This window comes from Sinohyriopsis cumingii, chromosome 1 (assembly GCF_028554795.1).
Source record: "Sinohyriopsis cumingii isolate HCF-2022 chromosome 1, ASM2855479v2, whole genome shotgun sequence".
Classification (NCBI taxonomy): Eukaryota; Metazoa; Mollusca; class Bivalvia; order Unionida; family Unionidae; genus Sinohyriopsis; species Sinohyriopsis cumingii.
The window spans coordinates 111,277,972-111,301,169 of NC_142961.1; the positions used below are offsets into that span (position 1 = coordinate 111,277,972).

General features: G+C 37.1%; 1 protein-coding gene and 1 long non-coding RNA gene across 3 annotated transcripts; one reads left to right on the forward strand and one right to left on the reverse strand.

Moving 5' to 3' along the window:
* Window positions 1-1,443: 1,443 nt before the first annotated feature.
* On the reverse strand, window positions 1,444-8,488 carry LOC149807611 (uncharacterized). 2 transcript variants are annotated; one of them, XR_016423053.1, is made up of 3 exons: window positions 6,803-8,488; window positions 3,247-3,393; window positions 1,444-1,983 (listed from the first exon to the last, which is right to left on the reverse strand). It is a non-coding gene; the product is annotated as an uncharacterized LOC149807611 (long non-coding RNA). The 2 variants fall into 2 exon arrangements; XR_016423052.1 differs by having other exon boundaries at window positions 6,709-8,488.
* A 341-nt stretch (window positions 8,489-8,829) lies between these two features.
* LOC149807612 (growth arrest and DNA damage-inducible protein GADD45 gamma-like) lies at window positions 8,830-14,293 on the forward strand. The gene is made up of 5 exons (XM_089968821.1): window positions 8,830-9,022; window positions 9,675-9,785; window positions 12,635-12,755; window positions 13,152-13,401; window positions 13,736-14,293. Exons 1-4 carry the CDS (start codon window positions 8,976-8,978, stop codon window positions 13,368-13,370), a joined length of 498 nt encoding a protein of 165 aa, XP_089824947.1. The 5' UTR covers window positions 8,830-8,975; the 3' UTR covers window positions 13,371-13,401; window positions 13,736-14,293.
* The last annotated feature ends 8,905 nt before the right edge of the window (window positions 14,294-23,198 follow it).

Genomic DNA, 23,198 nt, shown 5'->3' on the forward strand with positions numbered 1-23,198 from the left:
CCAAAAGCTATGGACATAAACAATACCTTTTTGGTGGCATTTTTATACTGGAAATCTGGCCTACGTGCATGTTGAAAATTAATGTGAGTGGGTAAACGGAGCAAGCGTTATGAACGAGGTTTTACTATGCGTGTGGTGGGTTTGCGACCATGAAGACGATCTGACAAAAGGTGGAAACTGACTTGCGTAACAACTCTTTTGCTTGATAGCAGGGTATCATACTTTACAGGTACCAGTGACCCAGATTTTATGAAACCCATGACGGACTTTTCTGTACCATAGTGCTCGGGTTCGAAACCCAGATGCAACAATTGAATATAACTTAAGATTACTCAAAGAGTCTGCAAAGTATAGAAGAGAATGCAGTTGATACACAGACAGACAGGTAGACCGATAAAGCAGAGGGGGTTTAGCATATTTAGGAAGCATCCCGTGATGCCTGGCATTTAGGTATCGGAACAATAATTATTTTACAGGCAGTCAGCTGGTAGGTAAATAGATAATATCTTACAAGAGGTTCTGAGATGCACCCGTTGCTAATAAACGGATTTTTTCCATTAGAAATGTCTTAAATATATGTACTATAGTTGATAACACGCTATTTGCATTTTAATTAGATATTCTATATTACATTTCTTTTTGACAAAATGTATGACTCGTGGAGCAAGGATGTGTGTTCACCCATTAGGTTCACCTGTTTAACAGCAAGACATTCAAAAAAATGAAGAAGATACATGCTTTACAACCATTCGTGGTTTGCATGCCGATCTAATGCACAAATGACATTAATGTTTAATATATTAATATAAAGTTTTATGGGAAATTAATTAGTGCTCAGATCCCATTCAAATCTTGTGCTCAATTGGTAACATCTGTGGACCTGATTCTCATGAAAATGATTATGTAAATTGATTTATTATGTAAATTGATTAATTATGTAAATTGATCAATTATGCAAATTGATTAATTAGCTGGATCTGTATCAGCAATGCCTATCCAGGGTTAAAGAGTCAAACTAGTTTATTCTAATTTTTACCAGTGAAATATTGTCATATTTGCTGATAATTTTGAAGCTTGGAAAGGTGATATTTACAGGTAAGCAATAAAATTCATAATATTTCAAGCAGTTTGGTACAGATAACATTTTTGACGGACTAGATAGAAATTCTTACCATTTAGATACCTTACTATTTGGCATCATAAACTATAACATCATTTGCTTTAAAGCGATGGCATAATTTATTTGTATGGTTTATGCACATAAAGGATTTAACTGAAGAAATTGAGAAGAAACTCTGCTATTGCACAAAGTTCATTTTATATGCAATGTCTCAATATGCTTGTTTCCAACTACAGAGCTAATGAAAACAAACAGTGCAGACAAAAATACCGTGATCATTCTGTACGAACGAAAGAGCAGAAAATAAATAAATGGAAAATACATGTAATTACTTTGTTTAATTTCATACTTACAGAAAAAGAGAGAAAAGAAAGCAACAAATAAACCAAACAAACAAGAAAACTTTGATAACTGGGTGAAAGTTTAAACCTCTACGCGTCCTGAAATATGAAATATAGTTGAATGTCATACATACTTGCTAAGATGACGAATGTTCATTAAAATATTTGAATATAAGAAGGTAAGAGGACTATAGCCAGTACAAATATATTCAGGTAACAAGGTAAGAGGGTTATAACCATTGCTACTATCTCCAGGTAAGAAGGTATGATGTCTATGACCGTTGTAAATATTTCCAGGTTAGAAGGCAAGGGGGTTATAGCCATTGCTGATATCTCCAGGTAAGATGGCTATGTTCACTGTAAATATTTCTAGGTTAGAAGGCAAGAGGGTTATAGCCATTGCTAATATCTCCAGGTAAGATGGCCATGTCCATTGCAAATAATTCCAGGTTAGAAGGCAAGAGGGTAACATCCATTGCTAATATCTCCAGGTAAGATGGCTATGTCCATTGTAAACATCTCCTGTGAGAAAAAAGTAATAAAATATGACATACATAACATATATTTGTTTTCGCTCTATTCAGAATCTATCGCAGGTATGGTGTGTCTAAAAAGACCGCTAGATTTACCTCTCTTCTTTATTCGCTTGTCAGAGGCGTAGCTATGATATTTTGCGCCCGGGGACGAACTATAAAATTGGCGCCCCAGCCCCCTCCCCGTTTAATCACATTTTTGAATATTACCCTTGTTTACTTATTATAATGTAACGTTGTAAGCCTCATTTTGGCGCCCCTGTACCTTGGCGCCCGGGGACATATGTACCCCCCTGCCCCCCCCCCCCCCGCTACGCCTCTGTCTCTACAATATGCCTTAGTCTTTAGTCAAAATAAAACTGTTGATATGGTTCTTTCCGCTGAAACAAATATTGAAACAAGCAAAAACTGAGTTTAAAAAATGAAAATGAAATAATCTTAACGTACAGATAAATAGAAAACTGAGCATGAAACAATCGACTTCTTTTCCTGTTGGATATATGTCCATGAGGTCGTGAGAAAGTACCTGCCATATTTAAAAGTTAGTTTAGTATTATAGTGAAAATATGGAAATCTTTATATTGTATATCAATTTACGGCCTTTGCACATTTAGAACACTAGCCCAAATGCGAAAAATGCAGGGGCAGATCTACCATCTCGCCGGCAAATCAAGATCTCGGATGTTCAATATTATTTATCGACGAAGTGTAATACTGCCTGTGCATATTATGACAACACAGGCTCTATATACATGGCCTGATATGATTTTTGATAACACACACACACACACACACACACACACACACACAGATATATAATTGTGTACAAAACTTCATATATAAAATTTTAATTAATTGGATATTTTGCTGGTTAATCTTCTATTCACACGAATTACTTGCTCCATTTGCAAAAGCTGTTTTATTTCAGACAAAACCCTAAACTGCGCATGAATATGCATGTCCACAAAGATAAACACACACATACACATATGTATAATGTTCATCGATATTCTTACTCCATTCGTTTTTCTTACAGGTCATGCAAAATGAATTTTGAAAATGAGAAAAAGTGATATCGACACAGACTAAAGAGTACGAAGATGTAAATCGATTATAGTATTAAGTATTTAGTCTAACATCAGTGTTTTTCAGACGTAATTACATACTTACATATATATATATATATATATATATATATATATATATATATATATATATATATATATATATATGAGTAATAAATGCAACATACCTTTCTAACATCATTTGGTAGGACTATAGTCTACAATGAAAACTCTCCAGAGTCAGGGAAAATCAACTCTGTGCCGAATCGAACGTCACAAATTTCATGTGCTGTTCACGGTACTCTTGTTTCCCATCCACGAACACGTGAAATGTCCTAATATGAGATACGATAAATGGTAAAATCGCCCTTTACACCTTTATTATTGTCAATGCTTATGATGATAAGTTCAAATAAATTGGTCTCTTTGGATTAAATAAGGCATTGCCTTTAACACCAATTTATTTCTCCTATCACTTTTATGCAATTATTTCTCTAAACAAATATATTCAGAGTATTCGATGTACCTTACGAACCACCAGGGAATATGCATCTGAGATGGCTTGTCTATCACAGTCTGTTTGGAAATTTCTTTGAATCTAATTTGTACATGCTTAATTCTAAAAAAGAAACAACTCTCCGCTCACTCGTTCCCACCCGTCCCCCATCTCACAGTCACATAATCCACATCTCGTGACTGCTCTCTGGGGCATTCGAATCGGCCATATATCAGGCACAAGATTAATTGAACTTTTAAATTGGTTAAAATTTAAATATCATATGTCGAGAATCCCTAATTAACACGTTGTATGCAGCTGTTTGTGATGAAAATTCCATTTAATATGGCGAGTATTTATATTTCATCTGTTGAATTTCATTGTAACGAGAAGCAGCCTCTTTGTTGAAATTTCAACCACCGCCGTGTAATTCAAACGACACAATCTAAAACCTTGACATAAAAATATAACTTTCAACCACTACAGTTTAATTCAACAGATACAATCTAAAATCTTGACCTGGAAAATGGAACTTTACTGACAAGCATTTTTGATGCTACACGTGAAATTGGAATCTGGACATATGACATTCAAATTTCAACGGCAACGTTCTGATTGGACAAGCTTTTGTCCGCTACGACGCCTCATAGTATAAAACAGATGCGCCCTCTTGCGTGGTGGAAGAGGGCACTAATAGAGGTCTGTGCGATAACTCTGTGATTGTGTCCAACTGAGGTCTTGAATTTTCTTTTTTCTTTTTTTTAAAACAATTTTTGTTGATTATACAGAAATACATCTGACCTTATTTTGTACGTATATTACCCTATTTTAACCTTAGCTTTGGTTTGCATGCACTTTGTGTGGTTTTGTGCAAATCGTAGCATGGTATATATTGTCGTATGATGAATATGTACCTTTGATTACACTTTGTTTGCATCCCTGGAAATTTTGGCAAGAATATGCCATTTGTACTACCTATTGTTCGGAAATCCATCCATCCATCCATCCATCCTCAGACTCAACTCAAATTTATACCTCGTAATTCGCCATTGATTTGACCTTCTCCAATCAGACAAAAGACTTTTGAGATGGGTATGGTAGTTATTGTATATATGTGGTCATAGCCCTCTTACCTTGTTCCCTGGATATATTTGCAATGGTCATAACCCTCTTACGGTCTTACCTGAAGATATCGGCATTGATCATAACCTTTTCATTTTGGCATTTGAACTAGACCTAATGTTCTAAACGTGACAAAGACCGTAAATATGCAACACAAGATTTCCCTATTTTCACTATCGTACTTAACTATTTGTAAAATCTGTGTGTGTGTGTGTGTGTGTGTGTGTGTGTGTGTGTGTGTGTTTGGATTTTTAACGTAGCTTTTTTAGCACTTTTTTTAAAGTCATATCGCTACGATGTCTGCAGTGTGACAGTTTATAGTGATGTCTAGCACTGGGGAATCATGCCGCAGACATGTAGCATGATGTCCCACCCAGTCCTAACACTAACCTCTTAATGTTGAGTGCCAAGCGAGGTAGCTGTTTGTACCATTTTTGTAAGTCTTTGGTATGATTCGGCGGGGGATCGAACACACGACCTCCCGCATTCGAGGAGGACGCTCTAACTACTAGGCCACCGGAGCGGTCGGCACGTATTCATGTACTGTTTTGGATATACACAGATGTGCAGTACAGAAAATGAAGCAAATTGCTCTCTTCTGTCTTTATTTGAACTTTAGGAATTAAAAAATAAAAAACTTTTCTCAGCGGAAAGAATGAGGTCAACAGTTTTATTTTACCATAACGCTACACGCATAAAGCGCAAGCGAATAGGGATGGGAGGTAATTCTATCAGTCAGGTAACATTCAGATATAATAGTAACACACTGTTACAATAATAATTGTAGAATCTTATGTAAACCGTGCGCCACCTTTTCACTGATGACTTTAATATCCATCAGCTGTATTGATACAGTGATCTAGATTTTAATGTGAATGTTTTTTGGACAAAAATATTAGATTGTAACCATTCCAGTTATTCAGTTTGACAAGGACACGTTGTTTTAGTTCTAAAGTTGACCTTTTCACTCAAGACTATTCATATGCAAAACTGATAACGAGAAATAAGATTTACCAGAAAGATTATATAAATCCAGTTCGTACGTTGTTCAGTCAGTAAACCAACGTTGAAAAGGAAAATGACAAAGTGTGCAATATCCTATACTGAATATTAATAAAGAGAAATTATAAAATTGATATGCTGCTAATTTGTTTGGACGATCTTCAGGAGAACACTAATATGCAAGTTAAACATTATGAGGAAATGTAAGACATAAAAGGTTTGTTGTTGTTGTAGGGTTTAACGCCATTTTTCAGCACAGGATAGGCTATACATGGCGGCCAGTATTAATGGTGGAGGAAGAACCCGGGAAAACCCCGGAAAGAACCAACGACGCACGAGAAGTTTCCCGCAAGCTTTCTCACATATTTACATTGGCCGAGCCCGAGACTCGAACCCACGCAGTAAAAGGTTTGTTCAAAACGCATGATTTATGGACATTATCAGAGAAGAATAAACGGAGCAAACGAAAGGAGAATAACTGATAAAATTAAGCAGAACCTAAATATGTTTTCGGAATTATGTAACATGTGTCATGAAACACACACACACACACACACACACACACACACACACACATATATATATATATATATATATATATATATATATATATATATATATATATAGAGAGAGAGAGAGAGAGAGAGAGAGAGAGAGAGAGAGAAATTAAATTTGTTTCAGTAAGAATTAGTGACTTTAGTTAGATTAGAATGAAGATACTTCTGATATTTGTATACATGCAGAAATATTATATACACTTTTATCCAATATATTTATTTTATGTATGCAGATCTGTTATATATATATATATATATATATATATATATATATATATATATATATATATATATATATGTTGTTTTTTTCGTAAACATAACATCAGCATAATCTTCACAACAGTATGTAAATTCAAATAGCAAGAAATATTGATAAAGTCCAAGAAGTTAACAGTATAGGTGAGCAACAATATATACATGAAGAATAGAAATGTTAGTGAAAGTTACTTTAAAAAGTGATGTGCAAGATGTACCTAATTTTTGAACGTCGGTGGGAAAAGTTGCCAAGACCAAAGTATTAACTACATAAACGTCCACAGATCATCCACCAGACTTGTTATCCGTTACCTTTAATGAACACAGATCATCCACCAGACTTGTTAGCCATTGCCTTCAAGATACCCAGATCATCCACCAGATTTGTTAGCCATTGCCTTTAATGTACACATATCGTCCACCAGACTTGTCATCGACTGCCTTTAATGTAAACCGCTCGTCCACCAGACTTTTTAGCCATTGCCTTTAATATACACAGATCATTTACCAGACTTGTTAGCCATTATCTTTAATGAACACTGATCATCCACCAGACTTGTTAGCCATTGACTTTAATGTACACATATCATCCACCAGATTTGTCATAGATTGCCTTTAATGTAAACCGCTCGTCCACCAGACTTTTTAGCCATTGCCTTTAATATACACAGATCATCCACCAGACTTGTTAGCCATTATCTTTAATGTACACAGATCATCCATCAGACTTGTTAGCCATTGCCTTTAATGTACACATATCATGCACCAGACTTGTCATCGACTGCCTTTAATGTAAACCGCTCGTCCACCAGACTTTTTAGCCGTTGCCTTTAATATACACAGACCATTTACCAGACTTGTTAGCCATTATCTTTAATGAACACAGATTATCCACCAGACTTGTTAGCCATTGCCTTCAGTGGACACAGATCATCCACCAGATTGTTAGCCATTATCTTTAATGAACACAGATCATCCACCAGGTTTGTTAGCCATTGCCTTTAATGTACACAGATTATCCACCAGACTTGTTAGCCATTACCTTTAATGTACAGAGATCATCCACCAGACTTGTCATCGACTGCCTTTAATGTAAACCGCTCATCCACCAGACTTTTTAGCCATTATCTTTAATGAATACAGATCATCCACCAGACTTGTTAGCCATTGCCTTTAATGCACACAGATCATCCACTAGGCTTGTCATCGATTGCCTTTATTGTACACAGATCATCCATCAGACTTGTCAGCGATTGCTTTTAATGTACCTGATTATAACGATATTGAAATTTTCAAGGCTACACAAGTAAAATGATGATATTTCCAATTGTGTCACATTGTTGACCAACCCCTCTTTTTTACATTCATTTCTGACAGCAAGGAGCTATTTTGAATATTTTCCTGTGACAAGGCAGCTAAAAGAATCAGTATGTGCATTATGCATGAATAAAGTTCACTAGTACTATAACAAATTATCATACTTTCACCCCTCAACCATCTAGATTTTTAGATATTTACCTCTTTAGCAGACACATGTAAATACGTAAGTCACGTTGGCTGTTCATTTGCAGCCCACGTTATGCATTTTATCTCCAATCCTGTCTACCTGTGAGAGCCATTCACCGAAAGGCCAACCCATTTCCAAGCCTAACTCAAAGTAAATATAAAAACCACATTACAAATTTAGCTTCTGTGTGAATTGTAATATAATCTTAATAAAACAAAACGGAACAAGTCGGGAAGGCCAGGAATCCAAGGGTCACAGCTATTTATAGACACACGGAACAAATATGAATGCACAATTCAACTTCTGCCCAGCAACATTTCCAGTACTCTGCCGATAATACGTTTCAAAGTAGAAAAAAACCCGTATATATATATATATATATATATATATATATATATATATATATATATATATATATATATATATATATATATATAGTTTAGACGTGGATGAAACTGCACCGGCTGACTCAGCAAAGGATTATGCAATATCAGAATTCGTTTGCTTCACGTTTGGACGGAGATTTTACTAGTATCACGTGATATGACGTAACTACTGTTAGTAAGGAGAATTGAGTCTTCCATCACAAATCGGTCACATAATTCAGCAAATATTATGAAACTAACCTTCACAATTTTGCATGGTCATCGTCTATTGTAGTTATTTTAGCTATTTTTTATATAAAGCATGGTAAGAAATTAATGAAAAGTTGCATGATTTAATTGTTACTATGCATTCTTAAGGAAGAGCCATAGCATCGGCTCATAGCCAATCAGTTGAGGTGTTGCCCGGCTTATAGCCAATCACTTGAGGTGTTCCGGGAAAAGTCCTCTGATGGTAATCAAAATTGTCGATCGTCATTCTTGCTGGCTTTCCATTGCTTGAGATCGAACGGATTACACCTGACACCTCATAACTATTGTACTGATTATTCCTCTGTTGGATTATTCTTTCAAACAGGAATTAATTACCAGTGAAATGACATTCCCAGACGTTGTGGAGGAAACTGAACAGAAAACCGATCTGTAAGTGTGACTTTAACACTTTAACTTTAGGTTACTATGGTATGGACTATTGATAAAATATTGATTTGTATTCTTTATAGGCCTATTCAGTTTTATGTAGGTCGTCTTCAGTGCCCGATATTTTGTCGTAAAAGTTAATGTAAAATCATTTTATTAAAAAGTGAAAAAGGTTCTACCTGAGTGATCTATCAAAAACTTACTTTTTTAATAGACCTATGCTAATAAGATGATTATTGCGAGACAGGAATGAATAAGCAACACATGCGACTCAAGTCGAATAAATCTATGCGTGATTTAAAATATCAACATTTACCTTCCTGTGCGTTTTTAGGAATATTTCGACAGAGTAACGTGATGGAAATCTTGACATGTGGCTGAGCCCTTTTTTTTAAAAAAATTTTGTATTCAGAAGAAAATGTGTACTATGAAATGCCTTTTTATCAGGGACGTCATTTCAACTTTTTTCGGGGAGGGGGCACAACCTGCCCCTCCCCCCCATGACGTCCCTGCTTTTTATAACACCTTTTGTATTAAGAAGAAAATGTGTACTATCAAATGCTTTTTAGCAAGTAAGAGTACTTGTTTAATTTGATGTAATTACAATGTGATTCATTCTTCTTAATCACTACTACTACTTGGTTTTTCATTACAGAGATACAACGAACGTGAAAACTGCGGAGTTTCTGCAGATGGTACTGCTGAAGGCAATGTCCGAGGGAAGGCTAACCAGTGGAATATTTGAATGTGCAAATGTTTTCCGAATGTAAGTATGTCAATAACTTTTCAGACTATATTAAATAGTGGGCGGTTTTCAAAATAAATACGTGACTCTTTGGAAATATACTGATAAAAATCGCAGGAAATTTTTTGAGATTAATACTATAAGAAACATCCCAACTAATTGGGCGGGAAAGGGCGGTATCGATATGAAGTCAGTATAACCCTTTCTGACGAAACGATAGCTGCAGTTGGTGTGAGTGGAGAACATGATACTACAGGACTGATAACCTATTTCCCAATATTTTCCTTTGTTTCGTTTTTGACCTTACAAAAGAACGAATATTTTCTGTCTCAGATTACACTGGACAACAAATTTTTACAAAAGTCATGTTACTGAAATAAAATTAGTCAATTCTTATCAATTTTTATGTGCTGAACACGAATATGACAGTCAAATTGCAAAATTGGCTCTAGTTTTTTTGTAATCTGCAAGAAATTAATGTTTACATAACGAAATGCATTCCAATAGTAAAAGGTCAACTGTAATAGCCTACCTATAAAAAATCAAGTCATTGACTACATCTTAGATTTCTTCGCCTGTCTCTTGTACAGCTGTTCGGGAGCATCTCTGAGGAGTGTCCAGCAGTAGTCAGCCAGCATTGTAGTGGACCATTTTCCCTGGTATCTTTGTTCCATTGTTGCGATATCTTGATGAAAACGTTCGCCGTGTTCATCACTAACAATACCACAGTTGCTAGGAAAGAAATCCAAATGGGAATGAAGGAAGTGAATCTTTAGAGACATATTGCAGCCAAGTTTCTTATACTTCATCAACATGTCTTCTGCTAGTTCCTTATTGTTTTCTGCCCTAACATTTCCGAGGAAGTTTGTAGAAACTAGGCGAAAAGCATTCCATGCTTGTTTCGCGTCACCTTCCAGCAAGTTGTTGAACCGGTCATCTTTGAAAAGCTCTCGAATCTGAGGACCCACAAAAACTCCCTCTTTAATCTTTGCTTCGCTGAGTCGAGGGAATTTTTCATGCAGGTATCGGAATGCTGGCAAAGTCCGGTCAATGGCTTTCACGAAGTTCTTCATCAAACCTAGTTTGATGTGAAGGGGTGGTAGCAAGATTTTCTGAGCCTCAACCAGAGCTGGGTGTTGGATATTCTTCTCTCCAATGGCTACATTCTGCCTGTGAGTCCATTCCTTCCTCATGTAGTGCATTTCCCTTGCTCGGCTATCCCACTCGCATAAGAAACACATGTATTTTGTATATCCTTGCTGCAGTCCCATTAAAAGGGCAACTACCTTCAAATCACCACAGAGGTGCCAGCTGTACTTGTTATACTCAATGGAATTCAGTAGCTGCCTTAAGTTATCGTATGTCTCTTTCATGTGGACAGCATACGCTACTGGAATAGATGGAAGAATGTTTCCATTGTGCAAAAGCACAGCCTTGAGACTCAGTTTCGAAGAGTCCACAAATAGTCTCCATTCTTGTGGGTCATGAGTGATTTTTAAAGCATTCACGAGGCCCTCAATATCGGAACAGAATATCAGATTACTTTCCTTTCTGAAGAAAGGCTCCAATTGCTGGTGGCGCTTTCGATATGCAGTAATTATGACATCTTCTTCTAGAAGATTCCATTGTTGGAGTCTTGATCCTAGCAATTCTGCCTTGTTCTTTGATAAGTCCAAATCACGAATCAGGTCATTTAGTTCTTCCTGTGTTATTCTGTGTGGGGTTGATGATGCACCACAGTGAAAATCTGGATCACTGCATGCTGATGGACCAGGAGAAGAACAGGTTGACTCACCTTTGTCTTCGTCAGATGAATCAAGAGAATATTCTGCTGGAGGTTCTGGAATAGGAAGTCCCTCACCATGTGGAACTGGTCTCAATGCAGACGGAATGTTTGGGTAGACTATTCTCGACTTCTTTCGCTTCGTTATTCCGCCGGAAAGAGGAGGAACCAAGCAGAAGTAACAGTCATTTAGGTGGTTGCTTGGCTCTCTCCACACCATTGGGACTGCAAACGGCATTGATGACCTTTTGCAATTCAACCACTGTGAAAGCTGTGTTGTACATGTAGCACAGCATATATGCGGAGCCCAAGGCTTGTCTTGGTCACCAACCTTGCATCCGAAGTAAAGATGATATGCCTTCTTCACTTGAGAATTGATACTTTTCTTCTGGTTGGCAAATGTCACTTCCCCACAAATATAGCAAAAATTGTCCGCGGTATTAACACACTTTCGAGGCATTACTGTTCTTTATTGTACGTAAATGGATAAAATAATAAGTTTTATGTAACAGTAGCTTGAACTGTCTCGCACAACGTCTAAAATATTTTAAATGCTGAACCTATCTGATTGGGCTTTATATAGTACACTGCTTACGTCAGCTTCAGCAGCCGCCTGGCATTAGTATAATAGGCCTACACATGTATAGTACACTGCTGACGTCAACTTACTTCAGCAGCTGCATGGCATTAGTATTGCATTGCATCAGAAAATGATGCAATCAACTGTGGATGATGTGAGCATGATGCTATTATGCAATGTTACATCATTATTCCGGATGTTGCTGCAGTCCTACTGGAGAAATTTACACAGTGAAACATAGAAAATGAGGTATATGAATATCTTCAAAACGAGAGCCAATACAAATTTTTCACGGTTATATTCGTGTTCGGCACACCAAAATACTACAGATTAGGGCCTTTTCAAGTCAGTAATGATTTCACTGTTGACCAGTGTTATTTATAATTCATAATTAAGTTTTATTCTGCATTCTTCTCAGTATCGTAATGTTTAAGTATCCATAACATATTCAGTTTTTTCTTCTTAGCAATATCTCATTGACTGATCGAGATTGTATGTGTTTTTCAGGGATCCGGACAAAGTAAGACTGTGTATTTTGCCAGTGTCAGCATCTACGGACGTGTCTGTCCACATTCAACATAAGCTGATTGAAGCCTACTGCTGGGAGAACGAGATACATCTGTTGAAGGTAATGGCCTTGATATATTTACACACGCTGCTGCTATGAGACGAGAACTAACTAATCATGTGATGATATGGGATCACTAAAGCCTATAATTATACATGTTAATTAGTAATTCAGATGTTAAGAAGAAATGACATCTAGAGAAAAGATACCATTAGCATTCTTCTATTTTATATGAAAAATAAAGAATAATCAAGCTCTGACCAGAAATAAACAAACCATTAAAAAATAAATTCTTTACATCACATTGCTGTTTTGTTTATCATGCAAGAACAGCACTGTAAAGCCAAGGTGTATCTGCTCTCCAAGTCATCACGTTATTTACTACATATAAAAATTCTTATGTTTCAAAAACACGTGATTACAAAGATTCTCATTCAAACGATTTCTTGATTGCAGGTAGACAGCGTTGAAAAATTGTCAACCATATTGAATTTTGGGGAAAAGAAAATGCACCAGAAAAGCAAAAATGCCATGCCAGTGACAACAGCCAGCGTGGATTGCAGTTGTGTCCTGGTGACATATCCACCGAAAGATGAACGGGATAAAGACGAGGAGAGCTACGCATTCATGGAGCACATTTCGACTCATCACGTGATTGAACTTCCACCCGACTGACAGCTACGTTACAACAGTGGATTGATTAGAGGTACATTTTAAGTCTAGATTCTCCTGCAAATGACCTTTAGCAGAGCTGCATGTTATAATGTCAAAGCAAAGAAGACATTTTCAGCTAAACAGAGGGAATCATGGACAAGAATTAAAAAAAAAAATGTATACCTTACTTACCCTTATTTTTCTCTGATACCACGTGTTTACTGCTCTCAAGTTATTTTATGTACATACGTTGAGTTTTTCGGGGAAGACTGGTCTATTGCCAAATGCATCACCTCGTTAAGTAAAGTGTAACGGAAAAAAATAAATAAATAAGCTGGCACTTGCTTGTGTCAACTGTTTTGACAATTTTGTTCTCATCTTTTCAGGTTGAAAAAATACCAAAAATATTTGCTGTACAGTTCTTGCCTCTGCATCGAGGTTAAATCACCCTCATCACAAGGGATATGACTCATCACGAGGACGATTGGACAAAGTCAACATAGAGCTTCATCGGGTGTCATACAAGGATTCCTGATATCACATTGACTGTTTCCAAGTATCTAAAGGAAGAGAGATAACTCTGTCTACTGCGGGCCGAGTTTGGTGCTCAAAAGGGCATATTCAATAAGTGCACAAGACACTCGATAGGAATAGACATGTAAAGTAAAGGTGGCATCCACCCCCTTCTATTATGTGCATTTGATCCATAACAAGTATGAAATGTTGTCAGACATAAGTGTTAACATGTAACGAGTTAATTTAAAAGTTTTCTCATATGACATGTAAATCCAAGATGGTCACAACTTGCAATTATAAGAACCATTTTGTCACAGAATCGGATAAGCAAGTATTTAGCTACATGTTGTGACCTAGATCAGTTGCTATGTTCCTTTGTACTAACAGTACTTATCAATACTTATCTGCTGAATATATATATATATATATATATATATATATATATATATATATATATATATATATATATATATATATATATATATATATATATATTGATGTTAATAGAATATTTCTTGGGGTATTTTATAACATCTTGCCTATAAGTGTGTCTTGAATAAACTGATATGGATAAATCAAATATGTTGATATTTTATTATTGTGCAAAATATTATTCATGAATAGCAGCAAGAATTTATGTATACAATAATGAACACGAATATTTCTTTTCTTGTGCATCTATCCACTGGATAATCAACATAAGAAGCTTAAGTATTCTTTTCATGTCCATCTTAGACCATTTAGTACATACTTTTTCGTATCACGGTTTCGTATAAACCCACACAGATATATATATATATATATATATATATATATATATATATATATATATATATATATATATATATATATCTTCTAATGTCGACCTCTTAGTAAGAGGGGTGGTTAATCGGATTTGGCTGGCGTTATCTAGAGGATGACCTACCTCGATATTATAGCCCGGTGGGAGTGGATGATAGACTTTCAACCGAGAACTGATTAAGTATATTGGGAAGAAATAGTGCAATACGAGCCCCCTTGGACAATTTTTTTTTAAAAATCAAAACAAATTAATAGCGGCAATTCCAAGTCAGTCTAACTTATGTCAAGATAATTTAATAGCAATGTCTAATTTGGATTTATTTCATCATAATAACGAGTGGTGAAAGGAGCGCAATGTCCACGACTGATTGCATCACCTTCCTCCCTTTTCCGTGTATCAACGTCTTCCTGTTTCCTCGAGCCTTCCTATTCTCTATGCTTCACCAATTCTTGGACTTCCTAGTCCTTTATTCTGAATTCGTCACTCCTTTTTTCGGACTTCTGTCCTCGAACTGTCCCGTCTCTCCCCAGAAAGCTGTTCCTTAAAGGACAAAATTACCCCATAATTCTCTGTATGTACCACTTTCTTCATGTTTATAAAATTCCCACACTTACGTTACTCAGAAGCATACTAGCTATCCACACTACATAAATTCTGAATTAATCCGATGGAACATCACCCTTGCTTCACAGCGACAGGCCATAATTAACACGTTAGCGGTATATCTAACGTTACCGTATATCTTACCTACGCTACCACATGCTCGATTACTATTGCATGGGGCCCCGAGTGGCCGAGTTGTCTAAAGCGCTCTCCGTTACGGATCACTGCCATCTCACCTCTATCTGCGTGGGTTCGAGTCTAGGATTCGGCTAATGTGGGTATGTGAGAAAGCTTGCCAGTAGCTTCTCGTGGGTCGGTGGTTCTTCCCGGGGTTTTCCTGGGTTCTTCCTCCACCATTAATACTGGCCGCCATGCATAGCCCATCATGTGTTGAAAAATGGCGTTAAACCCCACAACAACAACAACAACAACTATTGCATGAAATTCACAAAATTAGAGCTCACAGCAATCCCTAACTTACAAGATTATTTAAACATTCAAAATCAGATAAAAATATCCGATTATCGTTAACTCACGATAATCAGCATCGTCCTAACAGACAAAGAAATTTATTTCATATAACACTATGAAATCATACACATATGAAAAATTGGATAGCTTGCAATCGTCAGTTCTATCAATGAACTAGTAACTGTAAAATTAAAGAGATAAATTTTATAACAACTCTAGCATCAACATATTTCCATGAAATTGAAATAACGATAATAATATGGATCATAGTCATATCAAACACATTTGCATAAAACAAACAATAAAAAATAGAAAGTTATGTGGAAAATAAAATTGCGTACCTTAATGCTATTCTCTTTCAGAAATTGTGCGTCCTAGCACTAAAGCTTGTCTTTTCTTACAAGACAGCCACCTGGTCCAATTTTCTTGTTTAAGGAGGAAAGCACTATCCTTTTTAGGCTTCCTCTGCGTCGAACTACTCATCTTCCACGAAATTTGAGACTAAAGAATTTCGACCAATGTCGTCACTTTAAATTCACATTACTTTCAAAGTATACGCCTTGATTTACTCTGCCCAATCGTAAGCAGCGGTTCCTAAATTTTTCCCAAGATAATCATTTTTTTTCGTCAGATCTTAGACAGCTTACGGTGAATATCAATTTCCCTTTGAAAATGATAATTTGACATGGGTTCCTATCAAGTGGTTATGGTTGGTAGCTCAAATGTTTACTTTCTGAGCACAGCGTAACAATGCCCTGGTCGAATCTCACTGAGTCATAAATGCTAGCCTTTTAAGTTTTAATGTTCTGAACATTATCACCTTTGGCCTCGTCTTACAAAATGGGAAATTCAATTTCAGCTCTTTTGGTAAATCACTTGCGCGTGACGCTTGATTTGTGACATTTCTAACTTATAAAACTGACGTAATTGTGGTGGTTTAATCTGGGCCTGAAGGTGAAAGAAAATGGAGATTCACACCTGATTAAACAACCCAACTTAGATGGTCAACTTAAAGACAACAATCACTCCTATGCATGGCGCCATGATGTACATCTCTTTATATATATATATATATATATATATATATATATATATATATATATATATATATATATATATATATATATATATACGTAGGGAAAGTGAGTAAATGTTCGACTCACATGTAATCATGTCTCTTAGTTTTTCTTAAGTTTTCCTCTTCCATTTTTTTATTCCGTCTTCTTTTTACTCATTTTTATATTCATTCTAAGTAGTAGGATATATTTGTCAGTCTTAACATGCAAAATCAGATATGTCTGTCTTCAGTTTTAATATCGCAATGTGCTGCGTTGTGTTGAAAACAAGTGGTGGCCTTCGAGTCAGAGACAATTACATAAATAAGACCCCGTCGATATCTGGCCGTCCTGCTTGTCTAATCGCGTGATCTTCAGCACGTCACGATGAGTGACATCATCAGATTTACCCATGTGATTTGTTTGTCACACTTTATTACTAATAAGAGATACGTGGTTTTCACCTACAGCTTAATTTAAACTTGTTGAAATGCGTTATTTTTTTGGGTGGGGTGGGGGGTAAAAATGCGGAGAACTTAATTTGATTTTGCGCATCTCACCTCCCCACTGCCCCAATTAATACCCACTTTGCGCATCTCACCTCTCCACATCTATAATTAATTCCCGAAGGACAGTAAGGTCGATTAATACAATTGTTCGTTTAACCTTGACATATCAGTTGATTTTGGTTCTATGAATAAGTCATGTATAAACAAGTGTTTTCAACTAAATATTTTGTCCACTGATATTTTACCTGAATGTAATTTACTAATGCTTGCATGTACACAATATATAGCGCTGTACTAACACATTGCATGATGTTGATGATCCTAGTAAATAAACATGACTAACTTTATTAAATATGTTATGTTATGTTATTCTCCATATTGCGCAGTGGAAAGACCATTAATATTGCCGAATGGTATTCGCAGTTCTTTAACGTGGAAAACTAACAATACATGTCTTATTTATAGAATCATTCGTGCAACTGAGAACATGTGCCAGTCACGGAAGAATGTACCTTCGGCGCAAATAATGAATAACTGCTAAAGACTAAACATGATTGGCGTCGAAATTATACGCGATAAAGTTAGCTTTGAATACATACAATGGATTTGTTGGCTGGGCCTAAATTAACCAGTTTTGATTTGAGATAGCATTGGGGTTTTTTTTCTATTTAACAAAGTTCATTACAGGGTGTTACGGAGTTCTTTGAAACCGCACAGTGCAATAACAAAGTTTTCGAACAAAATTAAAAAGGCTGGATAAATAAAATTGAAGAGTCCCTGTTTCCATCTATTGTGTACATTTCTATGCAATTATCTTAGCTGATGAAATTTTATAGTTCTAGCATAGCTCTGGTAGTTAGGGTTCTGTCAAATAGTATAATGTGGAAGCACTCATTGATTCGCTAAATATTTCTAAATTCCAAATGCAACATTTTGCACAACATCCAGCACAAACGCTTTAGATCCACTTAAAAACAAACTGATCAGCATTACGAAAGTACTGAATTTACTCTGATCCTCCACTGATGTAAATTAAAATAATTATATAATAAAGTGATCTAAACAAGAAATACATGAGTAGGCAAACTTTAACAATCCTAATTATTTTGGCTTTTAATATAAATGTTCTCCTTTTCTGTCATTCTCCTTGCGCTTCCGGTCTGTGTTCTTATTTATCTTCTTTAGGAAGGGCCATTATCAAAACTGAATCCAGTTTTAAAACTGGACCACAGATCCACCAAAATCCACGGCGAAAAAAGTTTTCATTTCAAAACTGAGTCCAAAGTTTCAACAGACCTTGAATAATTTCACTTTATCCACGGCTCATTATAAAAAACTGAATATAAAGTTTTAAACTAGACTTGAAGTACTTTCACGGAATCCAGCAAATTCGCTACAATGTCATTATGGTCCTATCCCTTGAAACTTATCCAAGTTTCTTTTTTCCCGCCCTTATCTTCTTCATGTTAGGGATCCAAACGCTGCCACCAAGCGTTACAGGATCTCTTTAAAACCACACAGTGAAATAATTAGTATAGCTTTAGAATTCGTTCATGTTCACCCAAGCTAGGGCTTAAGACGACTGCTAGCACACAGGACATATTGGTATTTTTACAACAGGGCGATAGTTTATCAAAACTATGGAATAAAGAATAAGTCAGAGTTTCATTAATAGTAGAAATTCTTGCCTTTACAGTGATGACAAATAGACCCAAGTCTTATGGGTCAGCCCGATAACCAGGATTAAAAGTGTGAACTATGCAGAATTTATTTCTAACCTTACCAAATGTGACCGTTTAAAGTCTTTTAGATATAAAATACGATTTACTTGAAGACTTCTTGACTTAAGGACGGGGACCGTAGAGAGCGATCACGGGCCTGGGGTAAAAAACAGCCGGGCCTCTCCTAATTCTTGTTCAAACAAAAAATTTCTTAATAAAATTAAAACGTGTCGATCGGCCTGGACCACCTTACGGGCTCGGGCCCCGGGGATATGTTCCCAGTTGTCCCCCCCCCCTTCTCAGCCCTGCTAAAGGATAATTAATATTTATGCAATAACTTGGAGGGAAATGTTAGGAATTAATAAATATTACGGCAACACGGGGACAACATAATACTATGATACATGGAACTTCATCCAATAGTTGTAAATCGATTAAAAATCTAAATTTCTGTATTGATTTGTGCGATATCCTGATTCAGATTAAATTAGATAGCCTCTTGGATAAATTTTCACAGCCGGCCAAAAATGTAAAGGTGCCAATGCTTCCATAATTCAGGAAGAGTGGGGGGTGGGGGTGGCGGAGGATTAGGTGGGTGGGAGGGCAAGGTTTATACATATTCATGTCCTCTGTATCACCTTAATCCATTTACAACTATGATGCGGAAGTTGAAGTCATCAGCATTATTCCTTATTATGGATAAATCTTTTAACCTGATAAAACGGGATATATGTAAATATATATCATGCGCCCTTCCCCTTTAATGCTCGGCACCGACAACATTCATTCGCATCCAATAATATCCATGAAGGAATATGTCCTCTTAGTGACACTGAAGTCAGCTTAAAAAATACGAAGTCGAGTGTAATTCACGACAAATATCACAATCTTGACACTAATATCTACATATTTGTTTCTCAGTTAATCTATCTCCATTTCAACTTTTTTTGGGGGGGGGGGCAAAACTTGATTGGGGGGGCAAAACTTGATTGGAGGGGCAAAACTTGATGGGGGGGGGGCAAAACTTGACGGGCTTGTTACTTTTCGTATATAGGCTACAGCAATTTTACAGCGCATGCAAGTTCGGGGGGGGGGGGGCGAATGCCCCCTGCCCCCACCCCCCAATGACGTCCCTGCTTTTAGCCAGACTCTGTTTTGACTGCACGTGCCGTCATATGACCTATTGTCATGCGTTGTTTGCCAGCTTTAGAGTTTGTCACTGCTGTATACTCATGACAGCATTATCTATAGTAGATTGGTTATTTGCATACGGATGTTTTGGGCCTGTTTTTATTTCTAAAGTAAATGAGTGCTTCGTTATTGGACTGACGTCACACTTTCATGAAGAAATGTAAACATCAACACCAAAATGGTGTTGTACAATGTAAATAGTTTGTTGTGCCCGACAACATCGAACTAGCTTTTTCACCTTCACGCTTAGTTAATTTGAAATATCAGAAAAGAGTACCGGTCCCTAACTTAGTAAAATTAAATATCAGATTTATTTTTGATGATGTCATGGCCCTTTTCCGTTTTCTGTGCTTGGTTAAAGAGTAGGCATTCGGGCCAACTCGATTATTTCTGTCCCTCGGATTGACAGACCCGGCCCTGGGGCAAGGCGAACGAGGTAACAACCTTGGACCCCGCGCTTTCAGGTGCCCCGCGCTGCTGACGGAAGTCAACTCCGCAATGCCATCTTTTTACTTGGGGCCCCACTCATTGCATGCTGCCTTGGGCTCTGCACATCCCAGGGCCGGGCTTGCGGATTGACCACCAACATCCTTTTTCGGTCAGACTTGGATGTTATAGTGTCTGCGCAATTACATCAGACACTTTATAGGGCAGGCTCAAAATAGATTTCTACGAATTTTCATTGTTAATGTGAGCAGTTAAAATTTGCGGCGACACTTCAAAGAGCACCTTTTAAAAAAAAAAATGTTCATACATTTTCTTTGAACTTGTGTTTTGTCTTCTTTTAACTCTCAGATTCAAAATGTAAAAAAATCGTGAAATTAAGACTGTTTTGTAGGTCAAGGTCGAAAATTGCGTTGAAAGAAGGTAAAAGGGGGTGTTTTGCTGTAGGTTGGGTTATTCCCAGCTAAAAATAGACCATTCCCCGATTTAAGACGGTCACGTGACGCCTAACTGGTTAGTCTGAGGCGCGAATAGTGGGTAGATAACCGATCGTTAATTTCTTTGATAATAGAAGACTATTGTTGTCGCTTATGGGATGAAATCGTTATGATGTACAGTACTGTATTCTCCAAGGAGTAATGCCATTTTGGTAAGCAGTATTTGAAGGAACAGATAAAGCAAGTCATATACTGTGTATTGGGATCGAGGTGATCATTCCATGTTTCCAAGTGAACGCTTACGTTATGATATACATTCCCCCTTCTCTCTCTCTCTCTCTCTCTCTCTCTCACACACACACACACACACACATTAGCTGGATATATACAGCGATCAAAGCTGCAAAGTATGTCACTCTTTATCGCTTGAAGCTCATGTTCCAAGACAAAGTTGCACGTATGGTCATGCAACTGTTGTATGTATAGTCATGCAACTGTTGTATGTATGGGCATGCCAGAGGCGTAGCTGGGGGGGGGGGGGGCAGGGGGTACATATGTCCCCGGGCGCCAAGGTACAGGGGCGCCAAAATGAGGCTTACAGCGTTACATTATAATAAGTAAACAAGGGTAATATTCAAAAATGTGATTAAACGGGGAGGGGGCTGGGGCGCCAATTTTATAGTTCGTCCCCGGGCGCAAAATATCATAGCTACGCCTCTGGGGCATGCAACTGTTGTATGTATGGGCATGCAACTGTTGTATGTATGGGCATGCAACTGTTGTATGTATAGTCATGCAACTGTTGTATGTATGGGCATGCAACTGTTGTATGTATGGGCATGCAACTGTTGTATGTATGGGCATGCAACTGTTGTATGTATAGTCATGCAACTGTTGTATGTATGGGCATGCAGTTTGATGTATGTATGGGCATGCAACTGTTGTATGTATGGGCATGCAACTGTTGTATGTATAGTCATGCAACTGTTGTATGTATGGGCATGCAACTGTTGTATGTATGGGCATGCAACTGTTGTATGTATAGTCATGCAACTGTTGTATGTATGTTGTATGTATAGTCATGCAACTGTTGTATGTATGGGCATGCAACTGTTGTATGTATGGGCATGCAACTGTTGTATGTATGGGCATGCAACTGTTGTATGTATAGTCATGCAACTGTTGTATGTATGGGCATGCAGTTTGATGTATGTATGGGCATGCAACTGTTGTATGTATGGGCATGCAACTGTTGTATGTATAGTCATGCAACTGTTGTATGTATGGGCATGCAACTGTTGTATGTATGGGCATGCAACTGTTGTATGTATTGTCATGCAACTGTTGTATGTATGGGCATGCAGTTTGATGTCTGCATTCCGATTCGTCACTTATGTTAACACCCATGCAAACTTAATGGTGGTTGAAATAACCTATGCTTGCTATACTGTCTGTTGCAAGAATTTTGAGTATGTGCTATACGGGCGACACAGACAAGGACATCATTCAACATGTTCATTCTTAGCACAGACGTTCAAATCTGTATCCAATTATAAGCTTGAAAGATGAAAATATGTTTCATTTTTAGTTTGAATTCATGCATTGTTCTATATTTCATTCCCGCCCCTCTTTACTGTTCTTGCAATCTGCCTGAAGTTTTATCAAGATTTGTCTGCAACCTGTAGTGCCATCACCGAATTATTTATTATCTATATGGTACCTGTCGTTGTTGTCATGGGTTGTTTGCCACTTGTAAAGCCTGTCACCGACAGAATTATTATTACGTTGCCTGGCGATATTTCATGCGTTGTCTAGCTGTAAAGCCTGTCACCGAGTTATTATTACACAGCCTTTTACGCTGCCTGACGATTTGTCATTCGTTGTCTAGCTGTAAAGCCTGTCACCGACATTTATTATTACGCTGCCTGACGATTTGTCATGCGTTTTCTAGATTTAAATCCTGTCACCGACAGAGTTATTGTTACGTTGCCTGACGATTTGTCATGCGTTTTCTAGTTGTAAATCCTGTCACTATCACCCGAAGAGAATTCAATTAGTTTTACTATTACCCGAAGAGAATTCAATTAGTTTTACTATTAC